The 24477-nt window shown below is 35.6% G+C and overlaps 1 protein-coding gene across 8 annotated transcripts in view; it reads left to right on the top strand.

The window, feature by feature from the left end:
* Positions 1-24477, top strand: part of Erbin (erbb2 interacting protein) — a 91938-nt gene that overhangs the window by 25736 nt on the left and 41725 nt on the right. For all 8 annotated transcript variants that reach the window (XM_048368158.1, XM_048368153.1, XM_048368152.1 and 5 more), the window contains exons 2-13: positions 281-328; positions 3269-3465; positions 6297-6414; positions 10798-10876; positions 12640-12729; positions 13941-13997; positions 18027-18090; positions 19074-19148; positions 20879-21023; positions 22981-23053; positions 23488-23617; positions 23958-24073. In XM_048368158.1, coding sequence (XP_048224115.1) covers positions 3277-3465; positions 6297-6414; positions 10798-10876; positions 12640-12729; positions 13941-13997; positions 18027-18090; positions 19074-19148; positions 20879-21023; positions 22981-23053; positions 23488-23617; positions 23958-24073 — 1136 coding nt within the window. In that variant the 5' untranslated portion in view covers positions 281-328; positions 3269-3276. The remainder of the gene's footprint in view (positions 1-280; positions 329-3268; positions 3466-6296; positions 6415-10797; positions 10877-12639; positions 12730-13940; positions 13998-18026; positions 18091-19073; positions 19149-20878; positions 21024-22980; positions 23054-23487; positions 23618-23957; positions 24074-24477) is intronic.

The raw sequence follows: 24477 nt of genomic DNA, 5'->3' as shown, positions 1-24477 counted from the left end.
CATGGATTTTCCTGTCTGAGCTGGCTTTGAACTGTGTTTCTTAGATCTCAGCCTCCTGAGTAGTTAGGATTACTTGTGTGGAACAGGATTACCTGTTCCTGGCTGTGCACATATTTTTAAGAAGCTCATATTTTGGTTTGGCATTTTGATTCAATTTTCAATTTACAGTGGATAAGATTTGAATGTCAATTTAGCATTTAGTGTAAATTAGGATGAAATCTTCCTTAGTTATGAAGATCCATTTTTATTGTTAATTTTGGTTCTCTTTTGCTTTCCATAGAATGTTGGCTCAATTAAGAAACATCAGGGAGATAAATTCAACCCAGTGGTAAGTAGTTTTAATTTCTTCTGTTTATCATGCCCTTTTTCTGGATTGGCTCTTTTTTCTTCATTGTGAGTAGGAGGGGGTGTGTTTGTGTGTGTGTTTAAACTGGGGCTTCAATTCAGGGCTTGGCTGCTATCTCTGAGCTTTTTTTTTTGCTCAAGACTAGTTAGTACTCTACCACTTGAACCACAGCTCCATTTCCTGCCTTTTGGTAGTTAATCAGAGATAAGATCTCGGGGACTTTCCTAACTTTGAACCACAATCCTTACATCTGAGCTTCCTGAGCTAGGATCAGAGACGGGAACTACCAGCATTTGGCAACTTCCCTAGACTTGGGCTCAACTGCATAGCCAGTTGGCTGTTGATCATTTAAAATACAGTGTAACTTAGAAATGCCAACTAGATGCTAATTGAGTTCAGGAGTTTTTCCCAGGGGAGATCTTGGTTGCTTGGAGATTATCATTGCCTGCCAACATGGGTTCAGGTCATGTAAAGGAGCCAGGCTTGGCACTGGGAATGTGGCCTAGTGGCAAGAGTGCTTGCCTCGCATACATGAAACCCTGGGTTCGATTCCCCAGCACCACATATATAGAAAATGGCCAGAAGTGGCATTGTGGCTCAAGTGGTAGAGTGCTAGCCTTGAGCAAAAAGTAGCCAGGGACAGTGCTCAGGCCCTGAGTGCAAGCCCAGGACTGGCAAATAAAAAAAGAAAGAAAGAATTGTATCAGAATGCAACTTCATTTGGCTAACAGAATTTCTACTGAACATTAGAGGTCAGCCTGTAGATGATGGTTAAGTTGCTTTTATGGGTTGTGAGGCTTGAACTTGGCCTTGGCGCTGTTCCTGAGCTCTTCAGCTCAAGGCTAGCACTCTATCACTTGAGCCACAGCGCCACTTCTGGTTTTCAGGTGGTTAATTGGAGATAAGAGTCCCATGGATTTGCCTGCCAGGGCTGGCGTTGAACCATGATCCTCAGATCGCAGCCTCCTTAGTAGCTAGGATTACAGACACCAGCTACCAGTGCCCACCTAATTTTTCTAATTCTTAAGGGAAAAAAAGAGATTCATTTGCCTTACAGCTTCAGATGTTTTAGTCCATGGCACATGACTATTGTGGGCCTGTGAAAATGTTGAACAATGTGGAAGGAAGCAATTCCATAGAGTAGCTTAGCTAATAGTATACAGCAAACAGATTGCGCCAGCAATTAAGTTCTTTGTACTTATTAGATGGATTATTTATTCCTGAAATGTACCCCTATAGAAATGTAGTTTGTGGATTTTTTTGTACTAGTACACGATTGTGAATGCAGGTCCTGGGCATTGTCCTTAGCTTTTTCCTTCAAGGTTCTGGTAGTCTGTACTTGAGCCACAGCTCCACTTCTGGCTCTTTTTGCTGATTAATTGGAGATAAAAATCTCACACTTTCTGGTCTTGGCTGGTTCCAAACTGTGATTCATAGGTAGATCTTAGCCTCATGAGTAGGAGTAAGCCACTGGTGCTTGCCAGAAACATAAATTGTTAATAAGTATTCAGTAAGATTTTCTGAGTATTGACTGGATTTTTAGATGGAAATTTTTTCCCCTCAATGTTGGGCTTTCAACCCAGTGTCTTACGTGTGGTAGATAAGTTTCTACCCTGGGCTGCACCCCTTCACCCGGATGAAAACATTTGGTGTTTGACACCGTAGTGTCCTTCTGTGTGTCCTGAGGTAGTATGTAGTAAAGACCGATGGATGTGCAGATCATTTTGAGAATCTAGTTCAAGTATCTAGTATGACATTGAAGTAGTATATGTGGGCAAACTCAGTTACTTTATGGAAACAAGATAATACTATATGCCTTAGAAAGTTGTAATCATGATGAAATGAGAAAATGCATATATTCAAGGAGTGCTTAGCACAGTACTCAACATTTGATAATTGAGTGAAGGTCGAATACGAATCCTACCTGTTCAAACCCTTGAGTATCCTGTATAATCTGAAGTGAAAGGGTTATTATTAGTACAGTGCCATTATAGACCATATTTGATCCTGAGTCATAGGAAAAACAAGTAATACTGATCTTGTCTTTATTTGGACACTTGGTATTTTGTTCATAAGCAGGTTATTATTCAGTACTTAAAACTTGTGTTAAGGTATTTCTCTTGCTTACAAAGGTTTAAATATATTTTTCTCATATTGCTTTATTGCCCTTAATTTGGCTTGACCCTTGTTAGATGTAATCTAATACTCTGTGTCTTTGTCTAGGGGAAGAACTTAATCATTTTTGTACAAAGAGTTGATGACACTAATTATCATCTATTCTTAATTATTAAAATAGATCTTTCTTTGCTAACATAATCATAGCCTATTTGGAATTGACTATGCACTACATTATATACATTGTGAAATTGGTGTTTAATTTTCACCATTCAAACAATTTCTTCTTTTTTCTTCAGTTAATTTGAAGTCTGTACTTTATTTAAAGTAATGAGCTCTTTGGAAAAAAAATCTTAAGACCAATATTTGATGGAAACAATATATACTTAGTAGGTGAGGATTTCCACGTAGAAGGTTGATCTTTGATGACTACTTAAAAAGTCTTTGCAGTGTTACTTCCTACTCGAAACTGCATATAATCACTTTATTATGAAACATAAAACCAGAAATTAAGTCTTTGCTATATTAAAAGTGCTTTGAGAGCAATCACGTTCATGAAGTATAGTTTTTGTGGAAGCAAGTAAATGGCTACTTCTTGGATTGCTTTGTAAAGTGCTGAAGTACCTGAGTTTAATTTGAAATCCAGTAGGTACAAATATTGATATTTGAGCAGTGCTAAATGGTTTCCAGTGGGTGTACAAAAGAAATATTTATATGTGACATGTGAATTGTGACAAATGAGTTGCAATAATATGTTCTGAAAAATTGTTAGAATTATGTTTTAATTTCTCTATTCAAATATTACAGTATCTAAAATGACTACAAAACGAAGTTTGTTTGTGCGTTTGGTACCATGTCGCTGTCTGCGAGGGGAAGAGGAGACTGTCACTACTTTGGATTATTCTCACTGCAGTTTAGAACAGGTTCCCAAAGAGATTTTTACTTTTGAAAAAACTTTAGAAGAGCTCTATTTAGATGCTAATCAGATTGAAGAACTTCCAAAGGTATGTTAATACTACCAGGAAATTTCTGTATTTCTAATGTTGTTTTAATGCTATACATATGTGTGTTGTTTCTATTTTTAGGTGGTTAGTTTTACCTTAAGGTATATAGTACATTTCAAAAAAATTTTAATTGGGCTGGGAATATGGCCTAGTGGCAAGAGTGCTTGCCTCGTATACATGAAGAAGCCCTGGGTTCAATTCCCCAGCGCCACATGTATAGAAAGTGGCCAGAAGTGGCGCTGTGGCTCAAGTGGCAGAGTGCCTTGAGCAAGAAGAGGCCAGGGACAGTGCTCAGGTCGAGTCCAAGGCCCAGGACTGGCAAAAAAATAAATAAAAAAAAGAAAAAAAATGTTTTAAACTTGTTAAATGAACTGCTTTAATAATTTTCATATAACTTAAAATTTGTTTTTTTGTCATGTTATAGCCTCTAAGGTATAGGTAATGAGATTATATAGTTTTGGAAACTAAAGATGAAACAGACAATTAAAATGATATTGACTTCTAGTTTTCTCAGGATATTGATGTATATTATAGTTGGGGATAATTGTCATTTCGTTACAATTTCATTGTTAATTAGCTTTATGAAGGTTGCACTATGCTGGGTGCCAGTGGCTCACGCCTGTAATCCTAGCTACTCAGGAGGCTGAGAGCTGAGGACTGCAGTTCAGAGCCAGCTGGGGCATGAGTGTCCTGAGACTCTTATCCCAATTAACCACCAGAAAACCGGAAGTGGCGCTGTGCTCAAGTGGTAGAACTCTAGCCTTGAGCTGAAGAGCTCAGGGGCAGTGCCCAGGCCCAGAGTTCAACCAAAAAAAAAAAGAAAAAGAAAGGAAAGATTGTACTGTTTTCCTCCAAATTTATCCCAACAACTGGAAAATTAAGGTTTATTTCCATCAAGTTTTTTCACTTTTTTTTTCTTTACTAAGGAAGTTTTACTTTTTGGGGGGAGAGAAGGACATTGTTCGGGTTTGAACTCAGCATTTCATGCTTTCTAGGTGGGCACTCTACCACTTGGCTCCTCCAGTACTTCTTTTGTGTGTGTGTGTGTGTGTGTGTGTGTGTGTGTGTGTGTGTGTGTGTGTGTCTGTGTGTGTGTGTCTGTGTGTGTGTGTCTGTGTGTGTGTGTCTGTGTGTGTGTGTGTGTTCCTAGTTCTTGAACTCAGGGCCCGGGTGCAGCCTCTGACCTTTTTTTTTTTTTTTGCACAAGGCTATCACTGTACCACTTGAACCACAGTTCCAGTTGGCTTTTTGGTGGTTAGAAATAAGAGTCTCACAGACTTTGCTGCTAGGGCTGGCTTTGAACTGCAATCCTCAGATCTCAGCCTCCTGAGTAGCTAGGATTACAGGCACCAGCGCCCTGCTGTGCTGATTATTATTAAGGTAGGGTTTCACTTTTGCTCTGGCTAGACTGGAGTGAAATCCTTCTATTTACGCTTTCTACCTTAGTGGGGATTTCAGGCATGTACTACCACACCCAAGTTCTTCCTTGTTGAGGTAAGGTCTTGATAACTTTTGGCCCTTGATGGTCTTGAACCCTAATCTTCTAGATCTTTTCTTCCTTAATAGATAGACTTCCAGGCAGAACTCACTGACACCAGGCATTTTATTACTGTACTTTTTCTTTTTGTTCTGTACTTAGTTTCCTGTGTTTTAGGAAGAAAGTATGTTTTAATTATTAGAATCTTTAACCACCCAAACAGCAGTGCTTTTGAAGCCATGACAGAGACTTATTGGTGGCTTATAAGACAGTTTAAATTTGTATGTGATGGGCCAAGCTGATAATCCTAGCACTGAGGAGGCCAAGGTAGGAGGACGTTCAAGGCTAGCTGGAGCTACATAGCAAGACTTATCTCAAAAATGAACAAACTACATGCTAGTGTATATGGTCAGCACTTTGAAAAGTGAACTGTAAATTGGACTTAGAATTAGAAAACAGAAATGTAGAATACTTCATAAGAACACTTAAATAAGAATTTTAAGATGCGCACAAAAGATGTGCTTGTCCTAAAATTTATAGTTTTTCCGAAATTCAAATATAATTGGGCATCCTGTATTTAATCTGGCAACTCTTAACTATAAAAAAAGTGTGTTGTACATATATGGCCTTTGTTTCATGAAATAATTTGTTTTGGGTATTAGTGTTTAAAAATAGTACTAATAGGCTTGTTTATTTTTTTCTGGTGGCCAGTAGTAAAATAATTTTGAAAACCAAGAGAATTTTATGGCGAAATCTGTAATGGCTGTAGATAAAATGTGAAAGGTTGTCAGTTCCATGGTTATGAATTGCATAGCTGAGGTTATGTTGTAGGATACTTTGTCATTTATTGCTTTTCATGTCATTCTTCAGCACGTACTTCTTTCCTAGCCATTCTCCTAGAGAATCTGAAAGACTAATCCATTTCCTTTCTATGGTCACTGGAGATTGTGTTCAAAAGAAGAGGTCTGCTGTAGTAGTGCAAATAACTAGGTTATTTGTCTATTCCTAACAATTTTTACATTTTTTGAAAAATGTTCTTAAATATAGCTTTTATTTTGAAATGAGATTACTTGAAAGGCATGCTCAAGAATTTGTTATATGTTACACCACTTATTTTTTAGTATCTCACCAGAGAATATGTATTTTCATTACATTCAGTTTGTTTAAGATAGAAATTTGAGGCCGCAAAGTACCCTAAGTGGTTCAGATGTATTCAGATCCATAAGAGCATAACTAGAAATCATGAGAAATCTTTTTTGCTATTTGTGTGTGTGCATGTATCTTACTTTGTTTTACTATGATATACCTTGTATAAGACAAAAGGAAACATTAAATGTTTTTCTTTTTTCAATAGCAACTTTTTAACTGTCAGTCTCTACACAAACTGAGTTTGCCAGACAATGATTTAACAACGTTACCAGCATCAATTGCAAATCTTATTAATCTCAGGGAACTGGATGTCAGCAAAAATGGTAAGCAGTAGAACATGTTTTACTAGTTGATTTCTATCATTCCTATAAATAGAAATATAAAAGGAAGGTCAGATTTTAATACAGTTTCATATTAACTTCATTTAAGAATAAGTATTTTATAAAATACTTTTTTCCATTGCAAACTTTTTGCATCCTGTTTTATAAAAAGTATAGTAAAAATTTGATTTTGTTTTTTTTTTTTTTTTGCCAGTCCTGGGCCTTGGACTCAGGGCCTGAGCACTGTCCCTGGCTTCTTTTTGCTCAAGGCTAGCACTCTGCCACTTGAGCCACAGCGCCACTTCTGGCCGTTTTCTGTATATGTGGTGCTGGGCAATTGAACCCAGGGCCTCATATATAGGAGGCAAGCACTCTTGCCACTAGGCCATATCCCCAGCCCCTAAAAATTTGATGTTATATGCTTAGTTTGGAGCTAGTTTAGCATTATTGTGCATATGTACCACATTTTCTTTCTTCATCTGTTGATTGAAACTTAGGTTGATTATCTTCTGTTGTTAGTAATACTACAATATCTACATATTTGAGTGCAGCTCTTTCTTCTTCTCTCTCCCTCTCATTCTCCCTTTCCTCTCAAGAATACTTTTGATAATTAACCTCTGAGAAGATGCATGGTTTGTGAACATTTTCTCCCATTCAAAGAATCTATCATTGTTTACATATTAAAATAATTGCCTAGGCCATTGGCAAGATGTAGGGTTGCTGTGGAGTTCATGTGTGTGTGCGCATGTGTGTTTGTGCACGCATTTTTCTTAGTGATTTTACAGTGTGAGGTGGTATGTTTGCTTCTTGAATCCATTTTGAGTTGATTTTTGCATATTGTGGGAGATAAAGGTCTAATTTCATTGTTCTGAATATGGATATCTACTTTTCCTAGAGACTATCTTTTGATCATTTTGTATTCTTAGCCTTTTTGTGGAAAATCAGTTGAATGTAAATATGTAGATTTATTATTGGGCTCTCTGTTCTGTTCTGTTACCTGTCTGTTCTAGGCCAGAACCATGCTGCTTTTATGAATATAACTTTGCAGAACATTTTGTTGTTAAGTAGTGTGATGCTTGCAAGCCCTGTTCTTACTCAAGATTGTTTTGGCTACTCAGGGTCTTTTACAATTTTATATTGATATTGTTTGTTACTTTTTTTAAGTTGTGAAAAAAGTCATCAGATTAGTGAAATATATTGAATCAATAGAACACAAAAAGTACTTAGCATATTTTAATAATCATGATTCTTCAAAAATGTAAACATAGAATTTTTCCATTTATTTGTACTTCATTTGCTTTAATCAGTCCTTTAATTTTATTTATTTTTTGTGCCGGTCCTGGGGTTAAACTATGGGTGTGGGCACTGCCCCTGAACTTTCGTGCTCAACTACTTGAGCCACACTTTTTGGTGGTTAGAAATGAAGTCTCATGGACTTTCTTTCCTTGGCTGGCTTTGAACTGCAGTCATCAGATCTCAGCCTCCTGAGTAGTTAGGATTACAGGCATGAACCACCGGTGCCTAGAGTTTTAGTATATGGGTCTTTCACTTCCTTGGATAAATTTATTCATTAGTATTTCTTGGGTCCTATTATAAATTGCACTATTTTTTCTAAAGCCTTTCTTTTGGGCAGATAATTGCTAGTATATCAGAATTGTGACTGGTTTAGCATGTTGACATTGTATTATGCAACTTAACTGAGTATATTCTACTAATTTTCTTGTGGAGCCAGTAGATTTTTCTATGTGCAAAATCTTATCTTCCTTAAACAAAGACAGTTTAACTTCTTTCATTTCAGTTTTTTGCTTTTATTTTTTTGCCAGTCCTGGGCCTTGGACTCAGGGCCTGAGCACTGTCCCTGGCTTCTTTTTGCTCAAGACTAGCACTCTGCCACTTGAGCCACAGTGCCACTTCTGGCCGTTTTCTGTATATGTGGTGCTGGGGAATCGAACCCAGGGCTTCACGTATAGGAGGCAAGCACTCTCCCACTAGGCCATATCCCCAGCCCTCATTTCAGTTTTGATGCCTTTTATTTCTCCTGCCTAATAGATCTAGTTTTTAGTATAATTATGAGTTTAATGATAAGAATGTGTTCCGAGAAATATGTCATGAAATGATTTTTACTTTGTGAACATTATAGAGTACAGTTGCCCCAATGGCATAAGTCAATGACTTGATACAGTCTCTTGATAGAACATGAGGCATGTAATGATGTTGCTTGTATAACTGCAAAAAAAAAAAAAGAAGTGCTGTTATTTAGTTTTCCATAACTGTAACCGAATGCATAAAAAATTCATCTTGTAAGGGGAAGAGAATTTGTTTTTGCCTAGTTTCATGATGTGTGGTTTCTTGGCCTCATTGCTTTGGACCAATAGTGACACAGTACCTTATGGAAGGAGATGTCCTCATTTCATGGAAGCCAAAAAGCAAAAAGTGAATGAGAGAAGAGAGACTAAAGTCTCAGTATCTCCTTTAAGGGCTCACCTCAGTTATCTAGCTTCTGTCCACTAGGCTTCTCTCTTTAAAGGTTCTGCTACTCTCCTAGAGAAGTCTCATAGGTGGGGACAAACCCTTTGTATTCAAAACCCTAACCATTGCACTTTGAAATTATACTAAAAGTATAGTATATAGCATAGTAAGTACATAAATTCAAACAATTACTATTTTATCTACTATGTACTGTATATAACGGTATTGCTATAGTTTTATATAACAGGAATGATATATATTTTTCAAAATAGCACCACCACAAATGCATGCATGTGTGCAGGTATTAGGACCAGTATCATAGTGCTAGGTGATAGAAATTATCTTAGCTTATTACAGTACTGCAGAGCTGCTGTCATATATGTAATCCACTGTTGGATAAAACATTTTATGGTGCATGAATACACTACACTGAGTAAAAGTGGCAAGAGTGGGCATCTTCTTCCTAGTCCTGATTATTCGTTTGCTCTTAAATATGACATGAGCGACTAGTTTTGCTATTGTACTGAGATACATTTTCTATATCTAGTTTATTAGTTTTTATTATCAGAGGATGCTGAACTGTCAGATGCCTTTATTGCATTTATTTTTTCTTGTACTATATCATCTTTATATACAAATACATAATATATAAACATTTATATAAATTATTATATAACAATTATACAAATAATACAGGATTATACGTTATACATTACATAATTATATAAATTGCTATATAAATACTAAGTATATATTGCATTTATTATTTTTCTTTCTGTTACTATATCATGTGTATAAATTCACAAATATTGAAACTATTAATAGAAAAATCTTGTTTTGCCAGGCATTAGTAGCTCATGACTAATCCTACTCAAGGCAACTAGGCAAGCACTCTATTGCTAAGCCATATTCTCAGCCCCTCATGAAATACTTTAAATGAGCATATCTTTCTTTTATAATTATAAAAAAGAATTACACATGGATACTTTAAGTTTGAAAGCACTGTTCTAGAAGGATACTCAACATTGAAATGTCTAATAGATCTCTTGAATATATACATCCTACTATGTAGAAATCACTGTACTCCTTAAGCAGTTATATTGTGAGCATGCCACTAGGTTACCACTAGGTTATATGAAAGAAGATTGAGAAAAAGGGAGTGTGGAAAATGACAGGAAGCAAAGGGACACCATATGCTGGAAAGAGAAGATGTTTCATCATTGTATGGATAGATAAATTGTTTTCATGCACATCCAAAGTCATCTCCAGTACAGGTTTTCCACCTCTTCTGTCTTTAGCTTTGTTTTCAGCTTTATTTGTTTATGTATATTAAGAGCCAGCTCAATTTGAGGCCTAGCATTTTAAAAGCAATCATTCTTTTTATGTGTGAAAGCAACACAATGTTGAATTTCTGTGTTTTGTGTCCTTATCATGGCATTAAGTAGTGCTTTTTAGAAAGTTTAAAAGAAAACTAGTCAAGATAGTTAGCAATTATAAAGAAGCAAATGAAGAAAAGATAAAAAAGAGAAATTGTTGTGGAGGCGATGTTCTATGGGTTACTTTGGTAGTATCCTGTTCTCGAATTCATTCTTCGTTAATAAATTTACTTTCTGAACTTGAAAAACACACATACACAACACATATGCATCTGATACAGATATATTTGTTTGGAAAATTAGCTCCTTTATTTGATTCTCCTAAAGAGCTAATTCTTTAGGATACATGGATATATTTTATCAGTAACTATATACAACTACTCAACTTGGTAACTGTTAAATGCCACTGTAACTATGAAGTCTGAGGTGTAGGATAGACAAATAATGACTTACAGAGCTCTCCCTTGACCATGTGGATATATTTATTATTATTATTGCCTTTGGAATACATTCTTTAATTTGACTATTGTTTATTTTCTAGGAATACAAGAGTTTCCAGAAAATATAAAGAACTGCAAAGTTTTGACAGTTGTGGAGGCCAGTGTAAACCCTATTTCTAAGTAAGTCATATCAGTTGAATTCTAAGTGGTTTTTAGTAAAACAGTTATGAAACTAGTAGAATATTGCTTACATGTTTTAGTGAAATTTGTATCCTTTTTTTTTTTTTTTGGCAGTACTGGGGTTCGGACTCAGGCACTTGTATTTGATGGGCAGATGCTCTACCACTTAAGTTATGCCCTCCAAGCCATAATTATAGCAATGTCAATGCTTATACAAAAATTCAGATTTATAATTTTTCAAAACATCTTTTAATAATTTTTATGACCCCATATATTAGAAATATAAAACTGAGATTGAAAAGAGCCAAAAGTTTTTGCTTCAGTTCTCACATATATTTAGTATTAAAAAAATGATACTAGAGTTGGGCATGAGAAGCTCACACCTGTAATCCTAGCTACTCAGGAGGCTGAGATCTGAAGATAGTGGTTTGAAGCCAGCCTGGGCAGACAAACCCAAAAGACCTTTAACTCTCAATTATCTCCTGTAAAGCCAAAAGCTGTGGTTTAAGTGGTAAAGTTTTAGATTTGAGCAGAAAGGCTCAGTGACAGCACCCAGGCCTCGAGTTCAAGCCCCTATACTAGTAAACACACACGCACGCACACACACACACACACACACACACACACACACACACAGAAAGAGAGAGAGAAAAAGAAAAGAAAATGAGGCTAGAGTAGATTCTGTCTGATTACCTCATTCACTGTTATTTGCAGTATGTCAAAATGTCTTTGCCTTGGAATCAGATGTATGGCACATTCAGATTTTTTAATAAGAGAAACTAGGTCAGGAAGGAAAGCAAAAGAAAAACACAAGATGATGATGGTTTCAGCATGATATGTATGTTCTGTGATAGTGAAAAGGTATAAACAAAATTTTCCTGGCACCAAAGCTGTTAAATTTCTCAGAAATAGAATGATAAAGTTAAAGATGAACAGAGTATAGCTTAGTATAGATAGCTAAGTTGACAGTTAAAACAGAGTTTCATATAACACTGTGTTTATTGCTAAGTTTTTCTAAACTTAGAGTTGATTTACTTGGTGTGGAAAATGAAGGATTGTGAGGTAAAGGAAAAACAAGATGAGTCAAAGTCCTCATACTGCATGAAGATTTTATACTTGTTAAAATCTACCACAAATATATAGAGAGATAATACGCTTTTCATGGAAGATATTTTTCTAGTATCAAGTTCTACATCCGTACATTGTCCTATAAATAGTAATACTTGGCAGTTTTAAAGATGTTTTTGGTTTTCACAGTGGAGATAAGCAAATATTTTTGTGTGTGTGTGTTCATACTATTGATGTCTAGTTGATTGACTAAGTCAGTGTTGTTGGCTAAACATCCTACAGTATACAAGACAGATTCCGCACAACAAAGAATTCAACTCAAGATATCTCCTCCAAGATTTAAAAAATTGGCAGTCTAGTCCTTTGAACTTGATGTAAGGTGAATTTGAAAGGTTCTTGCTGATTTCATACTTGTCTTTTGTGTATTTCCATGTGTTGTGGCTCATGTGTTGACTACTTTGTACAGATTTTTTTGACACAAAGACACATTATCACTTCCTTTTCACAAAGAGATGAAGTTACATTAAAATAAGTAAGTTATTACAAAAGGCAAATCTTAATTTGAGTGTCACTATTAATAAAGAGGTGACTCATCTATTTAGAAATGTCTATTATATAGATTCTTATAGAAGTTTTAATAAGAGACTGAAATTCTAAATATGAATTTAATTTAAGTTCTGGTATATTTTATATAGGCTCCCTGATGGATTTTCTCAGCTGTTAAACCTAACCCAGTTATATCTGAATGATGCTTTCCTTGAATTCTTGCCAGCTAATTTTGGCAGGTAAATTATAGTTTCTTCTTAAGTCATTTATTGTTAGTTTCTGTAATGTTTACAAAAGTACTAACTAGTTTACTAACACTTACCAATTATAGTTTCATAGACTCTTCTTTTGTAATTATTTCTAAGTAATGTGGTTCTTTAAGTGTTTTTCAATCTTGTTATTTTTTGCTTTGAATTTATTTTTCCAACAAAACCATAAGCAGAATACAAAAAAATTTAAATTGGTTTTAGAAGTACCAGGCCAGAAGATTTTAATGGGTAGTTGTAATACTGAATTGCTGTAGCCTTAGCATTTAGCAGTTTAGTTTCTAAAATGATTTACCTGTCTTCCCCACTGGAACAAAGATTCTTTAAAAATGAGAAGCTGTTTATGAGATCCACTTACTTCTCTGCACCCTCCCTCAAGTCTCTGAATAATTGTTTAAACATGAGATTGAATGAATGATAGGTATTAACTTACTGTTGAATTTAGTTACTACAGAAAGGAGGATTGCGTATCAATCTTTTGTCTGAAATAATTAGTTCACTTATTAGATTTCCCTCTCTGTCTGGCATTTGCCTCACTTTATTGGCTCATTTCTCTCAATTTTACATTGAAATGTGCATCACTGAAGTGCTAGAGGATTTCTCTATGTCTTTTATATTTGCTTACTTAGTTTTTCTCAGAGCTATATTCGAGAGTGATGTTAGTGTTCTGTAATCTATCTACAACAGTGAGCCATGTTTGTTTTCAGTGAAAGACAGGACTTTTCCTCTCAGATTGATAGAGACCATTTGCCTCTTTGACATTGTTCCCTGCCCCCACTATAATACGAGAAGCAGAAATAAACTGTTCTTTTGTGTTTTTATTCCTTTGTAATATATGAGTCTGAATAGTAATTAAAACAATTAATGTTGGTTGCTTTAAAACTTTAGAATGGGGGCTAGGAATATGGCCTAGTGGTAAAGTGCTCGCCTTGTATACATGAAGCCCTGGGTTCGATTCCTCAGCACCACATATATAGAAAACGCTGGAAATGGCGCTGTGGCTCAAGTGGTAGAGTGCTAGCCTTGAGCAAAAGAAGCTCAGGGGCAGTGCTCAGGCCCTGAGTTCAAGCTCCATGACTGGCAGAAAAACAAAACTTTAGAATGTACATTAGTTTGTCACAGCCCTTAGTTCATTATAGTACTTGTATTGTCATATATACTTGATTTGTTCTTTGTTTTTTCAGATTAACTAAACTTCAGATATTAGAACTTAGAGAGAACCAGTTGAAAATGTTGCCTAAGTAAGTAAGGTGCTATCTTTTTAAATTTCAATTTAGAAATTTTAAGGATTGGTCTTGTTTTATTTCTTGAGAAAAAGTTTTGCTCTATCGCTCAAATTGACTGTGACCTCATAATTCCCTGCCTCTGAATACTGAGTGCTAGAAATACAGGCATGCACAGTTATGCCTGGCTTAGAGTTTTATTATCTAAAAATGTGAGTGCAGAGTATTTTGAAAGACATTTGTGCTTATCATATTTTACTGTATGGCGTTAAATACAAAAATATGTGTGTCTGTTGTTGGTGTTTAATATGACACTATGGTAATAGTGATTGTATACTTCTCCAGAATACACTATTTTTTGTGACACAAAAGTAAAAATAAAAGTAATCAAAATAATAAAACAAACTCCACCTAAATCTCAAAAGGGATTCCAGGTTTGCGTATTGAAGGTCATACATATCACTCATGAGAGAGATTCATAGATCTTCATTCTTCTTAGAAATTAGCTGTCTGTCTTTTTTGTCTACTGTAAATTAGAAATGTGTTGATTCTGTAATGGTGAGTTAATACAAAGAAGAGATGGCAGTCTAAGAACAAAACTAGTCTACGATTTGATATGGTCTCTTGTTCTTATTTCTAAATAGAGTTTAATGAAAACAGCCACATCGATATTTGCAAATCACGTGTAGCTGCTGTTGCACACAGTGGAAAAGTTGAAGTTGTGACAGCCTATATGGCCCTACAGAGCCTAGATTATTTACTATCTGCATCTTCAGAAACCTTGCCAACATATAAAAATTGAATGATTCAGACTCGATGTCATGTCTTGAGGAATGAAAACATTGTCCTAAGAGCCAGTTGTCCTGTTTACTCAGCTCCCGTGGCATTGCATTTATCTCTATTGCAGTAATGGCCAGCATGTGTTAGTAATTATATGCACATGCATATTTACTGCTTTGCCCTGGTCTTTGAAAGCAGAGACCATATCTAGTTTATATTCCCATATGATGATAATCAAGTAATGGAATATATTTATTGCCTAAATGAAGTTGACAGTGATGGTTGTGAGTATAAATTAAAGTGAGAATTATCATATTAAAATTTCAGGTTTGTATATGTTATTAATTTGTTCTTGGCTTAGATCAAAACGAGTAATTTCTTAGAGCTTTGAGTAAACATGACGTAATTATTTACTTTAATAGCTTACAGTTACTGTAGTGTGTTAGTCAGTTTTCTGTCACGGTGCCGTTGAGGAATTGGGCCTGTGAAGGTAGAGCACAGTCACGGTGAGGAGGGCGTGGCGGAACAAAAAGCAGGAAAAGGGACCAAGGTCCCAATATCTCCATTACTGGCACAACCCCAGTGATTCCTTCCTTTCCTTCTGCTCACCTCACCTAAAGGTGCTACTAGCTCCCAGGTGCTCTGCAGCCTAGTTAAGCTTCCAATTTCCTGCCTTTAGAGTGGGGGTGGGGAGGTGGGAAAGGAGGGGCATTAAGAAGCTAAACTATAGGACATGGCCTATCTACCACAGAAGCTAATAAGCTCGGGGTTTTTTTTGGCAGGGGCAATACTGGGGTTGAACTCAAGGCCTTGCATGAATCAGTGAGTTTGCATTCTTTTTATGAAGAAATTTAAATCAGGCTATATTGATAAAATTATAATTTTTAAAGATATATGATGAAAAACCTTACGGTAATCATAAAGCTACATAGAGGGCACAAACTGGACACTGGTGGCTCATGTCTGTAAGTTTAGGTTGCATTTTGAGACCACCCTAGACAGAAAAGTTCAAGAGACCACCTTTCAGCATAGAGCTGGCTGTGGTAGTGCGCGAGCGTTATCCTAGCTACAAAATTAACATAGGTGGATCATGCCCAGATACACCCGGGTAGGAAGCAAGACTTGATCTCGAAAATGAACAGCAGAAAAGAGGGTTGAAAGTATGACTCAGCAGAAAGAGCAAGCAGAGGCCCAGAGTTCAAACCCCACTGCAGCCAAAAAAAGACAAACAACAAATACCATTGAAAGGGAGCTGGGCATAGATTTAACTATTAGGCTAATTATTTGCATTCAGGTTATGAGTATAAACCTTTTTGTTATTAAAGATGAAAACAATGGATTGGGCTGTCTGTATAGTTACATAAAAGTTAATACCATCTGAATGAGGGAGGAGGTAATACAAGAAATGTATCCAATGCCTAACATATGAAACTAACGGCTCTGTATATCAGTCTGACAATAAAAATTAAAAAAAAATACTATCTAAAGACTATGCCAAGAACTATGTACTCTTCCTGTGAGAAAGGAAAGAAGATAAAATGGGTTATAGTATCAATAAATGTTAAAGGGAGGAAATTTGAAGGATACTATTTCATTTTCTCCTCAAAAAGCTAAATCTTACTGAGGATGAAATTTTATTTCTGAAGAGACAGTGTATCCATAAACTTTGTTACAATTAAAGATAATAAAATATAATAAATATTTGCTAACAAAAAAGAAAGTTTATTTTGAGATTTCTCAGGTATATAAGTAGAACCAAAATTGCTATTAGCAAAAGAGTTGAGATAGGCCCATATTTTTGTTGTTGCAATCTATTCCTATTTTAATCAAATATCTATTCTTCACGTTTTCCTAAATATGTTTTAAAACTTTTCTAGGGCATTATCTGTAAATGAGTTTTTTCTCCTATGCACTGTTTTTTATTTGTGTACTTTAAAACTACTACCTTTATTTTTACAATTTTCCCCATTTTTCTGTATTCAATTAATATCTGGTAATTGTGTGTGTGTGTGTGTGTGTGTGTGTGTGTGTGTGTGTGTGTGTTTGTGTGTGTGTTTCTTTTCTTCTCCTTTTTTTTTTCCTTTGGTTCCAGTATTGGGGCTTGAATTCAGAGACACCCCCCCCCACACACACACACTCTTGTATCGTTTTTTGCTCAAGTCTGGCACTCCTACTTGAGCTGCACTTTTGCTTCTGGGTTTTTGCTGGTAAATTGGAGATAAGCATCTCTCATGTTTTTCTGCCCAGTCTGGCTTCATATTGTGATCCTCAGATCTCAGCCTTCTAAATAGCTAGGGCTAAAAGCATGAGCTGCCAGAACCTGGCTTACTTGTAATTTTAGTTTCAATTTTATTGGCTCTAGCTTGAAGAAGAGCAATGTAACGCCAATGTATTGTCTTAGGATTTTGAAAATCTTCAGAATTATAGTTCCCTTGAAGTTTTACAGATAAACATTTTGGAAAGACTTTTTGGAATTGTGGTAGAAATGACCATCTATCGGACAAATTATCTGAATTCATTAGCTAATTTGTATTCTAATTTATATGTACTTAATTTATAATCTGAAAATGCAAACCCATTAATCATATTCTTAACAACAGAATTAAAGTACCAATGAGAGCTGGGGTGTGGTGGTTCACCCTTATAATCCTACTTACTCTGGAGGCTGAGATCTGAGGATGAAAGTTGGAAACCAGCCCTAGGGGAAATTCCATGAGATCTCATCTCCAATTAATCACCAAAATCCTGGAAGTGGAGCTGTGGCTCTAGAGGTGGAGTGCTGACCGTGAGTGAGAAAGTTCAGGGATAGTGCCCAGTACCTGAGTTTAAGCCCAGGAATTAAGTGATCATATCCACGTGCACACACACACACACACAGTACTGATGAGAAGTCAAAATTAGAAGATTATGGAAAATTTGTTTTCTTAGAGAATTAACATTTTTTTCAACAAATGAAAGACTATACGTTGCCTAAGTGTTTTTTTTATTTTTATTATTTTTTTTGGCCAGTCCTGGGCCTTGGACTCAGGGCCTGAGCACTGTCCCTGGCTTCTCTTTGCTCAAGGCTAGCACTCTGCCATTTGAGCCACCGCACCACTTCTGGCCGTTTTCTATATTTGTGGTGCTGGGGAATCGAACCCAGGGCTTCATGCTCTTGCCACTAGGCCATATCCCCAGCCCCAGCATAAGTGTTTTAAGCTATGAAATTTAAAACTTTTTGTAACTGATATTTTTATAGTTAATTATTACTCCATTGTTTGTTATTAGAACTATGAATAGACTGACTCAGCTGGAAAGACTGGATTTGGGGAGTAATGAATTCACAGAAGTGGTAAGTTTTCCTCATTCTTTCTATCAAATGTCTTGTTTTTGATTAAGAACAAAATGTTAATATGGAATCCTTTTCTTTAAAAATATAATGGATAAAGTATGAAAGTTCTTAATCTGAATTTGCCAGATAAAAAAATTAGCCAGATACATTAGAAGATCTAGCAAAAGTGTAGGTAACATACACAATTAAGAAAGGTCCATGGAAGATACTTTGAAGTGTTCTTTAGCAGAGGATGCAGAAAATTTGAGAGATTCTAAATCTGATTCCCCTGCCTTATGCTGTAATCCTAGCTACTCAAGAGCCTGAGATCTGAGAATTGCAGTTCTAAACCAGCCTGAGTAGAGAAGTCTGTGAGACTTTTTACACTCCCATTAGCCCAAAGCTGGAAGTGGAGGTACAAGTTGTCTTGAATTTAAGTCTGGAGCACAGGTGTAGACTGTGATTCTCTCCTATTTATGCTCAAAGCTGGAATGGCTGGCATGGGCCACTGCATTTGGTTGAGATGGGGGTCTCACAGACTTTTGACAGGGCTGATCTGAACTATAGTCCTTCTGTTTTTCACCTCCTGAGTAGTTAGTATAATAGTCATGAGCTACTATGGCCAGTTTAGGAATTTAAATGGAATATTATTCTTTCCATGTGATTATGCTTTTTTTTTATTGGACATTTAGGATATAAATTGCTTTTTTCTGTTTACTAATATAACCAGATAACAGTGTCATTGGGATTTTCTTAAGGTTTTTAATAATAATGAATGAGAGTATCTTTTTATTGTACATTTCTGAGCACTGTCCAATTTTTTTATTATATACTCAACCTTATTGTGTAATCCAAAGCTTATATGAGTTTTATGTAATTTATGTTTCCCCCTTTTCCCTTTATTTAATATTTTAAAACTGAAGATTACATTAGAAATTACTAGAACTTCTTTCACCAGATAAAGACATTCATGAAAATTGTGTTTTCCTTTCTTAACTAAACAGCCTGAAGTTCTTGAGCAACTGAGTGGATTGAAAGAATTTTGGATGGATGGTAATAGACTGACTTTTATTCCTGGGGTATGTATAGAAAGTTTTAAATGGTTTTACTTGTTGGTGCATGTCCTTTTCATTATTTGAATTTTTGCATGCGCTGGTGTTGGGGCTTGAACTCAGCCTGGCTCTGTCCCTGAGCTTTGGTGCTCAACACTAGCACTCATCCATATGAGTCTCAGCTCCACTTCTGGCTTTGTGTGTTAAATGGAGATAAGAGTCTCATGAACTTTCCTGCCTAGACTGGCTTTAAACTGTGATCCTCCTCTTTCAGCCTCCTGAATAGCTAGGATTACAGGCGTGAACCCCCAGCACCTGGCTGAATTAGTTAAAAGAAAACAGGTTTTTATTTAAGTATACTTTTTGGTGCAAGGCTGATACTGGGGATTGAACCCAGCCTTATACTTGGTAGGTAAATTCTGTATCACACCGCCGCCACACGTGTGTGTGTGTGTGTGTGTGCATTTGCATGCACACACATACGTGCACATGTGTATATGTGTACTCTCCAGTACTAAGGCTTGAACTCAGGGCCTGGGATCTGTCTCTGAACTTTTTGCTCAAGGTTGACGTTTGACCACTTGAGCCACAGCTCCACTTTTAGGTGTTTTTTTCTTTGGTGGTTAATTGGAGATAAAGAATCACACTGACTATCCTGCCTGATCTAGCCTCAAATTGTGATCCTCAGATCTCAGCCTCTTAAGTAGCTAGGGTTATAACTATGAGCCTCATGCTCACCCTACTAATGTCCAGGATATCCTGGATTACTATCATCTGATTTACACTTAACATGGAACTGGAATAACCAGCATGTTAACCATGCCCACCTATTGGTTGAGTTGCGGTTGCATACTTGTATCTTGTATGCAACCTAGAACTATAATCCTTATCATCTGCATCTCCTGAGTATCCAGGATTACAGGTGTGAGCTACCTATGCCCAGTTTAATTACACTTTTCACTTATGAGTGCTTCTTAATTAAAATCAGAACATTTCCATGATAAGCTTTTGTAAGACAGTCTGTTTAATATATTAGAGTAGTACCTGGCATTGGCAAATGAATTTATTTCCTAATTCAATTCACCCAGAAAAAAATACCTTTTAGAAGTGTTTGAAATTATTATTAAGGAGTTGTACAAAGGGATTGAAATTCTGTAAGTTAGGTAATGTGTACAGTGCTTCTTGGACAATGTCACCATTTACCTTCACTTTCCATTTGCCCCCTCTTTTTTACCCATAAGTTACGTAGGTCATTTTTTATATACACTACATCCATCCATCCATCCATCCATCCATACATACATACATTTTCTCACTCTTCCTCCATTCCTGTATTCCCCTCTACCCCCACTAAAAAAATAAAAAACTTATTTCTATTTCTTGGATTTGTTTTGATAAATAGTGCTTTAGATGTTCAAAGGGCTTATGCTTTTGTTTTCCTACCCTTTACTATACCCTTGTTTAGCCTGTTATACAATTTACTCCTTTGTTGATGTACTCTGTTTTTATTTATTTTAGAGAAATCCTGTTTTTGTAATTGTAATAATTATAGGCTTGCGCCACCACACTCAGCTGTTGAGATGAGGTCTCTCTCATCTACTTTTTACTTGGGCTGGCCCAGAATCTCTACTCACCAATCTCTGCCTTCCAAGTAGCGAGAATTATAAGCTTCAGCCACTGCACCCATCTTACTACCTAAATTTTAATAAGTATTTAGTAAAGTAATTATATTTTCTGGCTTTTTTTTTTACTTACAGTTTATTGGCAGTTTGAAACAGCTCACCTATTTGGATGTTTCTAAAAATAATATTGAAATGGTTGAAGAAGGAATTTCAGCATGTGAAAACCTCCAAGATCTCCTGTTATCCAGTAATTCACTTCAACAACTGCCTGAGACGATTGGTAACTTGCTTTTGGACTCAAGTCATTTTTACTAAACAGTTATTCTAGCCTTCCGTGTAACTCAAAATTTGTTAGTGGTTTCACTGGATGGACTACCACAGAAAAAAATGTACTTAAATTTTTCTGATGTCCATCAGCTTGTACCACTTACTCCGTTGTTGGTATTACTATAGTTATTTACTCTAAGGAAAACACACTTTAAAAATTGTAACACAATAAGCCCACCTCACAGATAATGTTACAATTTTGCTCAGGAGTTTTTTTTCTGCACTTGCTTCAATGCTAGGTGGAGAGAAGTTCTCAGGCCTGCGGTACTGTCAGTTGCATTTGGCCTCTGCATCCTAAGCACTCACAACTTTTCCTCTTGACAGTCTCATTGGAACTACACACCCATGGATACTAAGGGTCTATTGTATAAAGTTAAGTTCACTACACACCCATGGATACTAAGGGTCTGTTGTATAAAGTTAAGTTCACTACACACCCATGGATACTAAGGGTCTGTTGTATAAAGTTAAGTTTACTACACACCCATGGATACTAAGGGTCTATTGTATAAAGTTAAGTTCCTCAAAAAGAAGTTGATTTTTCCAGTTTTCTTTTAATCATAGTCCTTACTTAGTAACTTTGTTTTCAAGCCTACTTCCTATAGGTGTACAGGAAAAAAAAACCAACAGATAGTTTGAAAAAAAACATAGGGATCTATTGTTGTTACTGGATCTGTGTTTCTGAAGTCATTTGCTCACTGAGGTAACAAGGGAATTTAATCATTTTGATGAAAGACTAACATCTTTGTGATGTTAATACAATATTTTTTGTTTTCCTCAATAGAACTATATGGTTATTTAAGGTACATTTTGCATTCATTAGGATATTTTGTTTCTGAGACAAGTTTTCTGTACATACTCCCAGTACAGATATTTTTGGTCTAAGGTTTAATTCATAAGTGCTATACCCATGGAGACAAAGCCTGATTGTTCCTTCTACCACATATACACAGCGGAGATTGAACTCAGGGTCTTGCACATACAAGGCAAGTACTCAACAACTCCAGCTATACCCCAGCTCCAGTGTCTTACTATGTAACCCAGACTGGCCTTGATCTTGCCCTTTCCATTTTGAAGTAATAAGGTTTGAAGCTGGGCCTCACACTTCTTAAGCTGGCACTCTAACACTTACTTGAACCACACTTGCAGACACCTGTTTTTTTTTTTTTTCTTTTGCTGGTTATTTTGTTAGTGAAGATTAGTGAACTGTTCTCTAATCTTCCAAATGAAAATCCTTATATCTCACACTTCTGAGTAGCCATGATTACAGATGCAAGCCATCTGTTGGCTTTAACTTTTAATACTCTTGCTTTAGCCTACTGTGTGTTGAGTTGTATAAATTTGTCACCCCAGTCTAGCAGCTTTACTTTTTTCCCTCCCTTCCTCCCTTCCCCTCCCCTCCCCTCTCTTTTTCTTTTCCCCTTCTCCTTCCTTCCTTCCTTCCTTCCTTCCTTCCTTCCTTCCTTCCTTCCTTCCTTCCTTCCTTCCTTCCTTCCTTCCTCTCTGTCTCTCTTTATCTTTCCCTCCCTCCCTCCCTCCCTTCCTCCCTCCCTCCCTCCCTCTTTTTTGGTCGTCTTTCAGTTCAGAAAGTTTGCAATATGTTTTTCTCTGTTCTGTGACATTGTTTTCATCTTACAAAGTTTATATTTTAGTGAAGGAGTTAATAGGCACATCTATATCATTAAAAAGTGATATAAACAAAAAATAAAATAATTAAAATATCAAAAAAAGTGATATAGGTGAAAATTGAGAATCTAATGTAAGGAAATTAAGTTAATGGGGTTGAAATGAATGCTCTCCTTAGATAGATTGGCTTGGTTAAGTTCTAACTCTTGTCAAATAAATGTAAGGTATCTCTTGACTGTTGGACTCACTTTCTAGTTTGAGCTGAAATATATTATTCTCAATAGGTTCATTGAAGAATGTCACAACTCTTAAAATAGATGAAAACCAACTAATGTATCTACCAGACTCTATAGGAGGGTACGTTTTTTTAAAATTTAATTTTTAAATGTATAGACTTTGAGAATTGTATTTCTATGGTGGAAGGGTGACTGATCAAGAAGCATCAACACCTAGGTGGGCATGTTAAATTGTAACCCTCTTGAACAAGCTTTGGAGCTTCAGAAAAAGAAAAACATTTAAAAGAAAGGAAAGAAATTTTATTTTTAGTTCAGCTTGTTTCAGATGTTTACATAAAATATTTAAATGTTTATGGAATTTCCTTTATAAGTAATTGGAATATAAGCTGGATATTTTTATAATAAAATACAGATAGACTTATTACTGATGAAGTTTAACTTTTTGAAATTTTATAGGGTTTGTTAAAGTCAGGCCTGAATACTTATATGCTCTTAAATTTTAGATTATATGAAAAAATCTTTTAAAATAAAATATATTTCCTTTGATAATTAAAGGTTAATATCAGTAGAAGAGCTGGATTGTAGTTTCAATGAAATTGAAGCTTTGCCTTCATCAATTGGACAGCTTACTAATATAAGAACCTTTGCTGCAGATCATAATTACTTACAACAATTACCCCCAGAGGTACCGTAATGTTTCCTACTTTTGTCTTTTTGCCTTTTTCTAATTTACTTTAGCTATTCAGTGTAATTTCATTTATTTCCTTACTAAAATAATGTTAATTATTTTCTGAATAGTTATTAGCTATGTTAATTTGGGAGATATTCCTAAATATTTCAGTACATAAAAATAATAAATTATAATTATGAATTTTATAAATTATATATTATATAAATTATAATAATAATAAATTATAATTAAAGTTATTTTTATAAATGAAAATACATTTCATAGCTTTTATATAGAATATACCTATGCTCATTAACCTATAGGCCATATTTTTTATCTCCAATTTATATTTCAGATTGGAAACTGGAAAAATGTAACTGTGTTGTTTCTCCATTCTAATAAACTTGAGACACTTCCTGAAGAAATGGGTGATATGCAAAAATTAAAAGTCATTAATTTAAGTGACAATAGGTGTGTAATGCCACATTTTTCAATTAGTTTATAGAATACATTGATTGAAATTAAAGTTTCATATGACATGTGATTAACTAGCTGATGGTTGCATCTTGTTTCGTGTATATTTGAAAGTTTTTTTAAATAGAAATATTTTTTGTGTCTGCTGTGATTTTATCATGCTATGGTTTTCACTGTTCATTTTGGTTTCACATATATTGAGCCCTTATTCCCTTTTTATAATAAACCTTTATCATTCCTAAGGTTAGATCTTCTCCTCAGTAGTGTATTAAACAAAGCAATATTTAAATTTAACCTGTTGAATATAATTTTCTGGGCATTTATTCAGCTTGGGCTAACAGAGCCAGGATGCCAAGCAAATTAATCAGTATGACTGCTAAATTGGAATAGGGTTTACATTA

Source organism: Perognathus longimembris, chromosome 19 (genome assembly GCF_023159225.1).
Source record: "Perognathus longimembris pacificus isolate PPM17 chromosome 19, ASM2315922v1, whole genome shotgun sequence".
NCBI lineage: Eukaryota > Metazoa > Chordata > Mammalia > Rodentia > Heteromyidae > Perognathus > Perognathus longimembris.
The sequence above is the reverse complement of the archived record's forward strand: the minus strand, read 5'-3'. Positions and strand labels throughout refer to the sequence as shown.